Here is a 13,830-nt window from a genome sequence, read left to right as displayed (position 1 = left end):
TTGAAAATTAAAACTTAATACAACTTGCTAATTTTCCATCAACAGCTCAACTTATTTGTTTTTACCTGCAGGTGCTTTTCGATGTGTGTTCCTGTAATGGCACTCATTAAAGCCAAAACTAATTTCAGGTTGGACTGCATTGGGTGCTCTGCTGGGTCAAAGTTTCTAAACAGCACCACTCCTCGGATGGGCTACACTTTAGGCATTTTATTGTGTTGAAGTCATCCTCCCTGAGGTCAAAATTTAGCAACCTAGCAACATAGTTTTGGCGCTGACTGTAGCCGAGGATTGATGTGACATAGAATAGTTTCAATAAAAAAAAAATTTTAAAAAAACATCCTTGTAAAATTTCTCTGAGAACGTTTGTGTTCACGTTTGTGTGCAGATCCTGGATTACTGCAGATCTGTCAAACCAAAGCTCCCCCCAACAGACATGTGGCTCTGTGAGGAATACAGACACATATCAGGTCTAGCCAACTATGTGCACAGTTGAAGATTACAGCAAAGACCTTATAAATGAAGTTGCTGACAACACAGAAAAACAGCTTTTACACTTGACTGCTTCCCCCTGCAGTTTATAAAACAGTTTTAAAATCCTCCTTGAATCTTTTAAAAAATTCCAAAAAGACTGTAGAAAACATTTGCCATGCTGTTGAAATGTTCTTGATCTTTTAAAACATTTTCTTTTTCAATACTTCAAAATTTGATGTTTGCACATAATTGTCAATGCTATACTCTGTTTTCAGTGCCTTGCCTTTTTTGTCTCTACGAGAAATTGGAATAAAATTCATTGTAGAGAAAAAAAAGGTAATCTAACCGGAAATGCATGGCCACGTCGTTGCTTGGCGCTGTGTGGTGATGTTTCAAAAATAGCTACCAGTGAACAAGAGTGTCAGCCAATGACGTCGTCATATAGCAGGACGGAAGTCCCGCCCCCTCCCCGCGCTGTCATCAAAGATCGTGTATTATAGAAAAGATGAATCGCTTCTTCACTTAAAGGGCGGCGCAAACCTGGAAAAAACATATTTTGTCAACAGTCATTGCATAAATTTAAAGTCACGTTATTCAAGAAAATAAAAACACTTTAAATACTGACTCATTATAATGTTATTGGTGGAGTTGAGCGATTGTTTTCTCCGGTCATACATTTTGAGGAACAGTGAGACCTCCTGTTGTTTTCCTCCTCTTCACTCACATGCTGTTCCTTTTATAATTGATACCCCATATTACCTTAAAACCACAGTTTTTAACCCACATGTCGGTGCATTCACAGCTACTAACTGGTCTGTAACTACTCTGAAAGTCAGTCAGCACTTCTATAAACATGGCGGGAGTTATTCGGAGGCTGGACGAGACTGTCGTCAACCGGATTGCTGCAGGAGAAGTTATCCAGCGTCCTGCCAACGCCGTCAAAGAAATGATTGAAAACTGGTTTGTGGATCACGACACGATAAAGCTAATTTTATGCCAGCAGCTAAAGTTATATGTTGGACTTAAACAAGTAGCAGTGGAGCCAGGAAAGGTGGTGATAAACAGCAGGAGCCGCCATTGTAGTAACGGTTCTGGGGTTCCTCCAACTGACAGATAATTTTACTTAAAGCAGGGGTTCTCAACTGGTCTCACCCTGAAACCCACATTTTCCCATGGTCATTAAGTCGCGACCCACTTTTTTTTTTTTTTTTAGAATTCAATATTCAATGTATTTTCCTGTGCAGCATGCATTTCAGAGCATATAACCATGCATAGTAACTGGACCATGACAACTGCGTACAAAAGTGAATAAAATAAATATTAAAACTACTCCAAAATAAAGTTTTGGCCTAATCAGGTCATTTGTTGAAGTTAATGAGACAGTTGGGCACGTGCTCTACTTTTGATTAGAGTTTCAAAGTCTGGGGTGACAGCAGACAGAGCTTCTCTCAGATCATGCTCAGTGTCCAACCTGCTCCTCTGCTTTCACTGGAGCAGGACCAAGATAGAGAAGTCACTTTCACACAAACAGGTTGTGCTGAATGGTAAGATTGTTTTAACTGCAAGAGTGGCGAGGGATGGATATTCAGCCATCACATTGCTGCACCAGAAGTGGGAAAGGTTTACCTCCCCAAATCTCTTTTTCAGCGTCTGATCACATGACAGCTCCACCAGCTGATGCTCTCGTGCAGCCACATTTCATTGTCAAACAGTTCTATATCCCGATTCCAGCACAGCGAACGAATAGTTGGCAATTCGGGTCCAGCCCTGGTATGAAAATCAACATTTTAAATACCCCGGGTCATATTTGCGCTTTGTCATCTTGTATCCCAACATCAACACAAACTTAAAATGAAGGTCAAACTGTCGAAATAAAAGTTTTTTTCAAAACAAAAAACAAGTCCAACCTGAGACGCGCATTATATATTATTTATTTTTGCCCAGCTGTCCGGGACCCATCCAAAACAGGTCCGCGACCCACTTTTGGGTCGCGACCCACCAGTTGAGAAACATTGACTTAAACTGTAGTATGACTGTGTATTAAATGCAAATTTTGTTTTAAAATGTTCCAGTTTGGATGCCAAGTCCACCAATATTCAGGTGACGGTGAAGGATGGTGGACTGAAGGTCCTGCAGATTCAAGACAACGGCATCGGCATCAGGGTGGGTGACAGGGCCGACCACCGGGACGACCACTGGGGGGAGAGAGAGGAGCCGCCCCTTTATCTGTATCCCATAGACTGTATAAAAGACAGTCTGGGGGGGGGGGACCATAGGAGCAGCGATTGGTCAGACGGATTGAGAGGCAGGCCCTCTCTGCCCGCCCACATTTACCGCCCTCTGCTCGCTTCCTCTGCATCGTCGCTGCTGACTGTCAATCAAGCAAGCCACGCCCCTTGCCTCGCAAAAGTTTGACAATTTTTTAAAAATTCCGTATTGATTTATTTTCAGATTGGCCACCTGATCTCTGGATTTGACTATGAAAACTAATAAGAAAAAAATCCTGAGCTGGAGGAATGCAGTATTTCGTGATCTGTGATCACTTCTTTTCCAATTCAAGTCTATGGGAGCCAGGGCTTTTTGGAGGCAGCATCTAGCGGACGTAGTGATATTGCAGGTTTTTGACACTTCCGGGTTGGCTTCATTTTTCAGGGCCGGTGGTGGGGGGGGGGCAACGTAACTATTTGTGTTGTTCAGAGATGCTTAAAAGGTAGGTGCTTACTGCTTACACAGAAAAGTTTTTTGCACTCTTCCTATAATGTAACAGTGGTCCTGTCTTCCATTTTTGGGTCAAGTTGAGGGTATATTGTTCTTTTTAATACTCTTGAAAGTGTGTGTTCACTGTTGTTTTTTTACACTAAAGCAGAAAGAGGATATGGAAATCGTTTGTGAAAGGTTCACCACCAGCAAACTGCAGACTTTTGAGGAACTGTCAGCTATTTCAACCTATGGATTCAGAGGAGAGGTGAGCAATGCTGCTAACTCTGTGTTGCACCAGCAGCCTTTGGGGTAGTAAGTTATGATACATGATATACATTTTTCTATTCATCACATTTGTTGTCTGTTCTTGTCTGCAGGCCCTCGCGAGTATCAGCCACGTTGCCCATGTGACCATAACAACTAAGACAGCTGATGCCAAGTGTGCATACAGGTATTGCATTCTAAAACTGGCTGTAGGACTAAATGCACATACTAATAATAATGCAAGGTAGCTATGATGTCAGAGCTTTCTCATTCACTGATTCTTTCCATCTTTTATTGTGCAGAGCCAACTACAGTGATGGCAAACTGAAAGGCCCTCCAAAACCATGTGCTGGCAACCAGGGGACACAGATTCTTGTGAGTTCTTGGAGGCAGTCATCTATTACAGAATCATGTCTATGGATGCCAAGATGCTGAGAAACCACTCTTCTCGTTGTCTGCAGGTGGAGGACCTTTTCTATAATGTGTCCACCAGGAGGAAAGCTTTAAAGAGCCCCAGTGATGAGTACTCTAGGATTGTAGAAGCAGTCAGCAGGTTTGGGCTTCATCCCTTGTGTCTCATGATTCCTGCTCTTTGGATTCTTTTTTATCCTCTTTTATGTATTTAATATATTATGTTCCTTTGAAGGTATGCCATACACAACTCAGGAAAAAGTTTCTCTGTCAAAAAGGTGAGATGTGCTGATATTTTGTCATCTGACCCAAGCAAAAACCAACTGCAGGATGTTTGGAGGGAGAAAGTTAACCATGATTACTTAAAATTAACTGCTTTATTTCTATATTTTTTTTTAAGCGTGCTTCCCTTGTGACAGAAAAATCCCAAGATCAGGCTATACAGAATATCTTTCTTTAAGTACATTATTATTTACAGCTTGATTTTATGACTCGTCTTTCCTTTTCCAGCAAGGAGAGACTGTTGCAGATGTGAGGACTCTACCCAACGCATCTGTAGTGGATAACATCCGAGGAGTTTTTGGCAATGCAGTCAGCAGGTATTCTGCAAATATGCCTCGATAATCTCGATTGTCCTGTGACGTCTTATCATTTCATTGTGACGGTATCACTGTCTCTGTGGTATGTTCCCAGGGAGCTGATTGAAGTTGGCTGTGAAGATCAGAAGTTCGCTTATAAGATGAAAGGCTACATCTCAAATGCAAACTACTCGGTCAAGAAATGCATCCTGATCCTGTTCATCAACCGTACGTACGATGGAAGTCACTGGAAACATGGCAATGACAATCCAATCAGCAGGGTCGTAAATAGAGCTTGTGGTTTGTGATGCCTCAGATCGCCTGGTGGAGTCCAATGCTTTGAAGAAAGCAATCGAGACTGTTTATGCCGCATACCTTCCCAAGAACACGCACCCCTTTCTGTACCTCAGGTAACTTACTGTGCATTTGTCTGTTCATTTATCTCATCATTCTGTTCATTTATGGTGCTTTCTGATCTTCACAGTTTAGAAATTGCTCCGCAGAATGTTGACGTGAATGTTCATCCCACAAAGCATGAGGTGCATTTCTTGCACGAGGACAGCGTCATCGAGAGCGTTCAGAAGCACATCGAGAGCAAACTTCTGGGCTCCAACTCCTCACGCACATTTTTCACTCAGGTAGGATGTGCATTGATCACTATCCCTCTAAACATGCTACCACTGTCACAGCAGGAATTTTTTCAACCATTCCAATATCTGTACTATCATAAAGTATGCCAGAAAAACAGTTTGTACATCCCAATATGTAATATGTCAAATACCACAATGTCTAACTACATTCAGTCACATTTTGCAGTATGCAGGGGGCGTGCTTTTTTGGCCCATTCTGACCCACAGTCCTCTATGCAGTCTAAGTTATGCCATGGTGTGTTGCATGAGTGCAAATAAGTGTGAGCTGCAGAGAGCACAAACAGATGACAGCTCATTTTGCACTATAGACTGTGACATATATAAACGAGGTTGTAAAAGTATAAAGTCCAATGTTATGACAGAGTAGTATATTATGACAGAGTTGTATGCTCCAGTTACACTGGAACAGCCATAATTTTTAAGAGCAGCTGCAGTATGTCTTGGATGAGTTTTGGAATGCAGCCTGTATTTTTCCATGTACACGTTTTTACTAAACATCCATCCCTGCCAACAATCCTGTCAGTTTTGCAGTATTTGTCCACTTGTGGGTCTTTTTCATTTTCTTGGAGACACAAAACAAAACCATGTCTTTGTGCAGACGTTGCTGCCGGGGCTGTCAGTCTCAGGTGACACTGAGGTCAAGGCTTCCAGCACCACAGCGGAGTCTACTGAGCGAGTCTACGCGCATCAGATGGTGAGGACCGACAGTTGCGCACAGAAGCTGGACGCTTTCCTCCAGCTGAAAGAGAAGCCGCCTCCTGTCCCTGAGCCAGCAGCTGGTCCCAGCAGCAAGGAGAATGTGACCAAAACCGTCCAGCCAGACGATGTAGAGATGTACGATGCAGATGATACAGACCTGCTTGAGGCTCTTGATCAGCAGGAAGCAGAGGTGCCAAAAGGCGAGGAGAACAGCAGTGTAGCTGCTGAGGTGATCTGCAAAGGTGATCTGCAAAGGTGACAGATTTACTTCCAGTGCCAGCGTGAGTTTGATTGAGTCAGTGTGAGCGCTCAGCCTGCAGGAGTTAATGACTCAGTCAGCCAGTACTACTGTGAGAAACCCTGACGCAATTTCTGCAAGTCAGAGCAGGACAGGTCTGGATGTGTGATTGATCCTCCTGTGAGCAGATCTGAACATTGACCTGCAGCAAATGAGTTGAGCAATAGGGCAGGAGGAAGAATGTAAAAGTCAACACTGTGAATGATGTCACTAGCCTTTGGGCCAGTCTTTAACAAACGCCTTGTCATGTTTACCTACTGTTGACTTCAAATGAATTCGCATGTTGGAGTAGTACACAACAAGAGTTTGTATTGTTCAAAGATTTTAGGGGTTGCATGCTGCGACACCTCTTTGACTGTTTCAGCTCTTCAATTATCTTTTGTTTTTCTAAAGGTCGTTATAGTGAAGATCCCAAACAGAATAATCACCCTCTAACTGTTCTCCGACAGTTTCACCTTATTTATTTTATTGTTGTGTTTTACAGCAAACAGATTCACTCTATGATTAAGTCTTGCTGCCCTCGTTGATCCAGTTTTTTGCTGAAAGCGACTCCCTGGATTGTACCAACTAGCAAAGAGACGAATCAAAGAGTGTAAGAAAAGTCAAACACCTGGCAGATTAAGAGTTTAAAAAACTGTAAACTTTAATCGTCAGGATGTGCGAAAACTCCCTCGACAGGTAAAACGGCTGCAAACCAACCGCCAGCAGTTTAACATCCTTCGTGCAGCGCCGCTCTTTAACGCTAACGTGCCCAGCATTACACCATCTCTCATTCACATACATGGCGACAACACGATACATGATGACAACACCAGAAATATCTACCGCTTATTAAGTGTGTGATAAACATTTTTACAGTCCGTTAAGTCTCCACAGTGTGTCCTCTGCAAGCTGGTGTGAGTTATTGTCAGAGCCTTGTAACCATACAGAATGTGCTCTGTAAAGGAGGTGTTACAGCAGTGTGTGTGCTACTGTGTGGCAGGAAGCGACCGAGGAAAGAGCAGAAGGAGGACGAAGACGAGGACCTGACGGCTGCAGCCACACCAAAGAGACGAGTGATCAAACTGACCAGCATCAAAGAGCTGAGAGCTGAGATCACTGAGAACATACACAAAGGTTTGGCCTGACAACACTTAGTGTGCATCTCTGGGAACCAGCACTAGTTTAACAGAATTTCTGTTCCTACTAAACTAAGCCGGCTTACGTGAAACCTGCACAGTCGCCCCTCTGTCTTTCTTAATTTGACTTTCTGCTCCAGGGCACAGCTCATTTTCATAACTAGTTTACAACAACTTCTTGTACTGTCATCATACTGTCATAACGAACACAGAACAGTTCATTGTGTTGCCAAATTAGCTATTTTGTAATGTGTGATGCTTCACATTGTGAGAATCCTTTAAAAAAAAAAATCAAAATTCACTCAAATGACCTCTAATTTTACTCATCTGCAATTTTTTTTCTTTTGGGTATGTTCACTTTTCTCAAGGTCTTCAGGAAATGCTGCAGAACCACTCATTCGTTGGGTGCGTCAATCCCCAGTGGACTCTGATCCAACATCACACCAAACTGTATCTGCTCGACACCACCAAGTTCAGGTCAGAGCCACAGCGAACACACACACTGTTCAGCTCGGTTGTGTGTCTTTTCTTGTCTCACTTTACTTTTTATTTCTGTTCCAGCCGGGAGCTCTTCTATCAAATACTCATTTACGACTTTGGGAACTTCGGTGTACTCAGACTCTCTGTAAGTAAAATCCACATTGTGAGTGACAGAATATATACTGTGCAGGATTTAATGGCTGATTTATGTGTATTCAGACACCAGCTCCACTCTATGAGCTGGCCATGTTGGCTTTGGACTCCGAGGAGAGCGGCTGGACAGAAGAAGACGGTCCTAAAGAAGGCCTGGCTCAGTACATAGTGGACTTTCTGAAGAAGAGAGCTGAGATGCTGAAGGACTACTTCTCTGTGGAAATCGACCAGGTCAGGAATACTCTCATTTAGGTTATTACTGTTGCTGCTGTCTTTGAACCTTTTTATTTTTGTAACCAAAGCTGTGTCTATGCAGGAAGGAAATTTAACAGGACTGCCGCTACTCCTGGACAAATACACCCCTGTCATGGAGGGTCTCCCAATGTTCATCCTGCGTCTGGCCACAGAGGTGAAGTCCTTAATAATCTCTTCTTAGACCCAAACTGTAGCTTAGGTAGAGCCCCACCAATTCCTATATTAATATATGGACCGATATTCTCAACTTGTGTGTTAGAGTTAAATTGAAAAGAGAAAATGATGGGGTCAATGTTGATTAATTTTCTAGCAGTGTATTTCATAAACAGCATAGTAGGCAACTGACCGTAAGGATAGCACTTGAATCTGCACTATATGTGGCACTATCAGGAAGTTCTGGGACTGTTCTTGGTTCCTGTGCAACAGAACACATCACGGTCACGTGCGTGTGACATGTCTGAACAGTAACTGTCATGATGTAGCCATGACTGACACTGTTCTATCAACAGTAGGGCTTGTGTTACACATGTTTTTGTGACCATTGAGAGGTATACATTTACAATTTGTCTGTGCACCACAAACTAGAGCACAGAACAAACATCACATTCTGTTTTGGTCAGCAGCTTGGATTATTCAGTCTTAACGCCAGTGATCATCACTGGTGACGAGAATTGGGTCTGCGTCTACAATAGAGAGAAGAAACGGCAGTTTTCACAGCGGAAGAGCTACAACACTTTCCAAAACCAGATGAGGTGCATCAGGGCAGGAGCACCAGAAGACTGTTGCAGAAAACAAAAAGCAGTCATGTGGTTGTACACTGGGAATTATTCACCCAGGGTTGGACTGTCAGGAGCTTGTTTCAAAATCCTGAGGTGTCTGAGGGAGAAAGATCCATGCCAACAGCCTGAACTGCGGTGCGATGTGTAGGTGCACCAATGAGTTGTGCACCTGGTGGATGTGTTTTTTGGCCACAAGAACACACTTGTCATTCCCCACCTGTCCTACTCAATAGATTTTGGTTCTTGTGAATTTAACTTAACTTAAATCTAAGTTAAAGGGTCACAGTTTTGATATAGTTCTGCAGATTCAGCACCGATCACAGGTGAGCTGGAAACACTGCATTGTCGTACAAGGAGATTACTTCCATCTGAATGGTGTCCAAACTGAACTCAGATATGGTTTGAGTTTTATAGGTACAGTCTCTCTTTTTGATTGGGCCTCATATGTACTCTGCTACATGTGCTGCAGATGGTGCTGAGTGTTGTAACCAGTGGAGTCAGAGTGCACTCTGCTGGACAAATGTGTACTGGTGAAGCTCTAATCTGAAGGTCTCTGCATGGTGCTGTTGTGCAGGTGAACTGGGACAATGAAAAGGACTGCTTCAGAGACTTCAGCAAGGAGTGCAGCATGTTCTACTCCATCAGGAAGCAGTACATCCTGGAGGCCGAGCCAGGAGAGCAGCAGGTGTGGAGGCTGAACCTTTTCATTCCTTAAAGTGTCAATGATAATCAACTGACGTAACCAGCCTAATGCTTGTAATGTTTCAGGATGCTGAAGCGAAGTCTTGGCATTGGAAAGTCGAGCATGTCATCTTCAAAGCTTTCCGAACGCTTTTCAGTCCACCAAAGGACTTCAGCGAGGATGGCAGTGTGCTGCAGATCGCCAAGCTGCCTGATCTCTATAAAGTGTTTGAGAGGTGCTGAATCTGATGATCAAATCTGACTGAAAAAAAATCTATATTTGTTGCTCTTTTTTGTTTGTAATATTTTTGCTGTAAATAAATATTTTGTAAGAAACGAGACTTCAGATGTTTATTTTAGGTACGAAAAAGTACTTTGTTATGTACAGAAGGGTTTCAATTTCACTAAACCGTCCGTCCTTCGAAAACCTTCTCAAAACATGTTCATAAATGGAAAAACTGCACTGAGAGGTCAGAGCTAATTTTGACTCCTGGAAACTGTTAAGTTGCAGTGGCCGGCTGTCCTAAATTTGGACTCATCTTGCCTTTTGATGGTGACCAAAAACCACCTGCCTGATATTGTGTTTGTCCTCCTCGTGCATTCGAAACAGCTCTGACCCATCAACAGATAGAGTCCACAGACCTGTTGTGATTAGCTGCTGTTTGGAGTAAACAAGTGGTCGGCATGTTATCTTTTAACATCTTTTTCTAAATAAAGCCAAGACTTCTGATGTTGAAGAAGAAATTCACGTTACGGCAGCTAGATAGAAATGGGTCACAGTAAGAAGCTAGACAAGAAATACAAAAGCATAGTAAAGCTCAAAATAAAGATATAATAAAGACTACACTCACTTTTGCATGTACAGATATGGAATGATAACGTACCCAGGTGTAGGGCACACACGATGTGTGGAATTATTCTTACATTTATACAGAAGAACAGTACTACATTTCTATTATGCTCCAAAAGTTAAAGAGAGACAAGACCAGTGTTATAATGACATTCACAGCTTTGTATTGCTGTCATGAAAAAGTGTGCAGATAGATAAAAATGCATTTGTTTTTATATATAAACAAAAATGCATTTGTTTGCATGTGCATGAGAGGGACACAGAGTGAGGTGGGTCTCCTGAGTAGGACAGTTTTGGCGTAACTGTCTTACTTCTATACTTCATTTACTTTAACGTAAACTGGAATTATCTTTTGAGCTTTATCAGCTTTTCAAAAAGCACAACTTCAGCAACTGTTCGAGGTTTTCATTCAGTGAAAGTTACATAAAAAGCTTACTATCTATACTGTTTATGAGTTCTCATGTACCTCTGCATGGCCATCTTGCTACATATGCAAATAATAAAAGAATGACTATTTGTACAGCAATAAGCTGAAAAAAACCCCCAAAAACAGACATTGAACCACCTCAGTGTGAGTGATGGTGTCAGTCTGACCACATATAAATCAGTCTGGTTCCTGCCATGGTTGAACTTCATAAGACCTGCTGGTGCCACAACCTGCAGCAGTTTCCCGTAACATGTTACACGTACGGAATCATTTTGGACAAATTTCATTTAATTTGGATAAGTTGATGTCATTTGCGACAAGTCTTGAGTCACTTCGATTCATTTAAGATGCACTTTGAGTCATTTTGAACAAATTTTACCTCATTTTGGACAATTCCTCAGACATTTTGGACAAGTTTGTGTAATTTTGGACAGTTTCTGAATCATTTCATTAGGCTTTTTGTTGTGTTGCACTTTTTTTGTATCCTTCTGGGCAAGTTTATGTCATACTGGAACGTATTTGTCATTTCTCGTTGTTCATGTTTGTCATCAAAGTTTTTTGTGTTGGTTTCAGTCAGTAAATGAATGAGCTGAAGAGTCAGAATCACTGCAGCACTTGGAGTTAAACCTCACAAATGTCACCTGTTGTCTCTTTCACCCTTTGCAGCATTTAGAGGTGAGTTCATGGAGGGAAACACTTTCTTTGTTTCTGTTGACTTTTTTAAGGTTTTGACATTTATGTGCTGCAAGTTAATGTTAATGTTCTCCAAATTATAACAGCTTGTCTTCTCCTAAAGTAAATCCATAGATCCCATCATTAAACTAGCTGTATGGTAAAAAAGGAGAATATTTAACTCAGGCAAATAGATAGATTTGCATCAGAAACATTAAGTCACAGCAGCATCTTTGGACGAGCTGATCGCAAGTAGTGTGGACATGAAGAGCAGTTTTACAACGTTACATAAATGAACTCAGTCATCTACCGTTTTCTAATTATTGATCTGAGTATATTAAATAGCATTTACTATTTATTAAGCAATTACCAAACCAATGCCCTTGTCACATGGTTGTATTTCGTTGACACAGTTTTTATTCCAACTTCTGGTAGGTCTCTCTCCCCTCACTGTATATGTTTGTGTTCCTGGTCAAAGCTGTAAATGGTCTATTTAAAAGTGCCAAAGCTCCACATGGTTTTCTAAAAGTAAGACTTGCTTCATGCAGCCAGGAAAAATAGAACTGGGTCACGAGTCCCATAATAAAACCCAAAATTTTCCAGCACAAGCTTAACTTTTATTACATCTACATGTGTGAGATGAGCACGCTGACGGAAACCAACCGCTTCACGAGTGTGTCCAAACAGCAGACACACAGTGATAAGTTTTTACCACTGGTGTAAGACTGCGAACTTGAATGAGTGTTTAAAAAAACCTGCACAGCTGTACATCCATTTATGTACAGTATATAACTGTACCTCTGTCTTTATTCCTGTCAGATAGCAAGCAATATAGATTCTGATCTAAAAAGTTGGACAGTACTTTAGACATCCATGCCTTCTTGTCTGTGTACACACACAGTCATCCAGGTCATGGTAATCCTCAGCCCTTCAGCAGAAATCTGTTCAAGTCCAGCTGATTTCTACTAAAGCTCCAAGGATCATCTCTTTTTGAGTCAAAAATCAAATGTTTTTTTCTCTTTATACCTAAAAAGTTCAAACAAAGTCCCGGATAACTTCAACTCTCTTATGTGCTTCTCTACATTTTAGAAGGAAATATTGCTCTTTTTACTTCCCTATATTTATTTCGATTTTTGCACACAGAACATACGAGGAGCCAACACTTTAGTAAAGTGTTCATTGGCAACTATTTTAATAATTTCTCATGCCTCCATCTTCACAAATTTAAAGACCTGCTGCTTTAACTTTTGATTATTTTAATAATTTTAAAGTACTTTGAATATATATTTCAAGTTACAGTGTTAACTGGAGAAAACAAGCATTGTGAAGGTGCCACTTTGTGCTCTGGGTATTTGTGATGGAATTTCTCACCTTTTTTTTTTTTTTTTTCTCTTGCAAACAATGAATAGAGAAAATGATCAGCAGATTGATTCTTAGTACTGAAAATCATTAGTTGTAGTCCAATACAAAACAGTATAAAGTGAGCTCCACTACAATAGTACAATCCTGCTTTTACATTAATGTTTGAATATTAATAATCTAATCATATAATATGAAACAGTATAACAGTCACAGGTGACATTGTTCTGCTCTGAATACTTTTAATGCTTTAAGTACGTTTTCCTGACTTTACTTTGGTATTTTTACTTGTAACTGAGCCTTTATACAGTGTGATATTAGAACTTTTACTTAAGTAAAGGATTTGATTTCCTCCACTGGAGGTGGCTTATGTTTTAAAATGCCTATATGATCTGTTACTTGTGGGAAAGACAAAGTGACTGGTTTTCACTCCACACAAACACAAGAGGAAAGATTTAACCTCTAATTTCTACTTCTAGGTGATCCGTGCTCAGACCCTGTCAGTTTTAATCAACACTTTTAAGTCAATAATAAAGTTAATCTGTAAATTGATCTGGACCTATCGCTTGAAGAAAATGAAGCTTTCAGATAGATAACAACACTTAAACAAAGCTAGATTTGAGGCTTTCTAACTTAATTTGGACATAGTTTGTTAAAGATTATAATTAAATGGACATTTTTTGTGGGGCTTGTTTTGATTTGACCACAAGATGGCGCTACAATCTAAAAAACAAGATGATGGTTAATTCCTGCATGATGCAGTTATCTAACATTGTGCTATTTTATAATTGCACTGACAGTAAGAGGAATTCTACTCTATGTTTGAAAATTTATTTGCCACCCTGATGAGCTGACCTAAGTGTTTGCTTGAAGGAAATCATTGGATTTGTTTGACTAATATTGTAAAATCTTGATCTTATTATGCAAAGTGCCCTGACATGACTTGTGTTATGAATTGGTGCACTATAAATAAAATAAACTAATT

At 40.9% G+C, this 13,830-nt stretch overlaps 1 protein-coding gene across 2 annotated transcripts; it reads left to right on the top strand.

The window, feature by feature from the left end:
- Positions 1–1,175: 1,175 nt before the first annotated feature.
- mlh1 (mutL homolog 1, colon cancer, nonpolyposis type 2 (E. coli)) lies at positions 1,176–9,838 on the top strand. Of its 2 annotated transcripts, none has more exons than XM_008285322.1 (19): positions 1,176–1,431; positions 2,544–2,634; positions 3,338–3,436; positions 3,549–3,622; positions 3,738–3,810; positions 3,897–3,988; positions 4,082–4,124; positions 4,357–4,445; positions 4,540–4,652; positions 4,741–4,834; positions 4,909–5,062; positions 5,673–6,028; positions 7,054–7,187; positions 7,558–7,666; positions 7,751–7,814; positions 7,889–8,053; positions 8,139–8,231; positions 9,431–9,541; positions 9,625–9,838. In XM_008285322.1, the coding sequence occupies exons 1-19, from the start codon at positions 1,325–1,327 to the stop codon at positions 9,778–9,780; spliced, it is 2,217 nt and encodes a 738-aa protein (XP_008283544.1). In that variant the 5' UTR covers positions 1,176–1,324; the 3' UTR covers positions 9,781–9,838. The 2 variants fall into 2 exon arrangements, with proteins under 2 accessions (XP_008283544.1, XP_008283543.1); XM_008285321.1 differs by having other exon boundaries at positions 3,335–3,436.
- The last annotated feature ends 3,992 nt before the right edge of the window (positions 9,839–13,830 follow it).

The sequence above is a fragment of the Stegastes partitus genome, unplaced genomic scaffold (assembly GCF_000690725.1).
Source record: "Stegastes partitus isolate 25-593 unplaced genomic scaffold, Stegastes_partitus-1.0.2 Scaffold396, whole genome shotgun sequence".
In the NCBI taxonomy this organism is placed as follows: Eukaryota; Metazoa; Chordata; class Actinopteri; family Pomacentridae; genus Stegastes; species Stegastes partitus.
The sequence above is the reverse complement of the archived record's forward strand: the minus strand, read 5'-3'. Positions and strand labels throughout refer to the sequence as shown.

Bases quoted from the DNA above. Each gene is read 5' to 3' on its own strand.
- mlh1 (XM_008285321.1), top strand. From the start codon at position 1,325: ATGGCGGGAGTTATTCGGAGGCTGGACGAGACTGTCGTCAACCGGATT. The intron at 3,437-3,548 runs GTGAGCAATGCT...TCTTGTCTGCAG, and splicing joins CCTATGGATTCAGAGGAGAG to GCCCTCGCGAGTATCAGCCA. The intron at 6,029-7,053 runs GTGACAGATTTA...ACTGTGTGGCAG, and splicing joins TGCAAAGGTGATCTGCAAAG to GAAGCGACCGAGGAAAGAGC.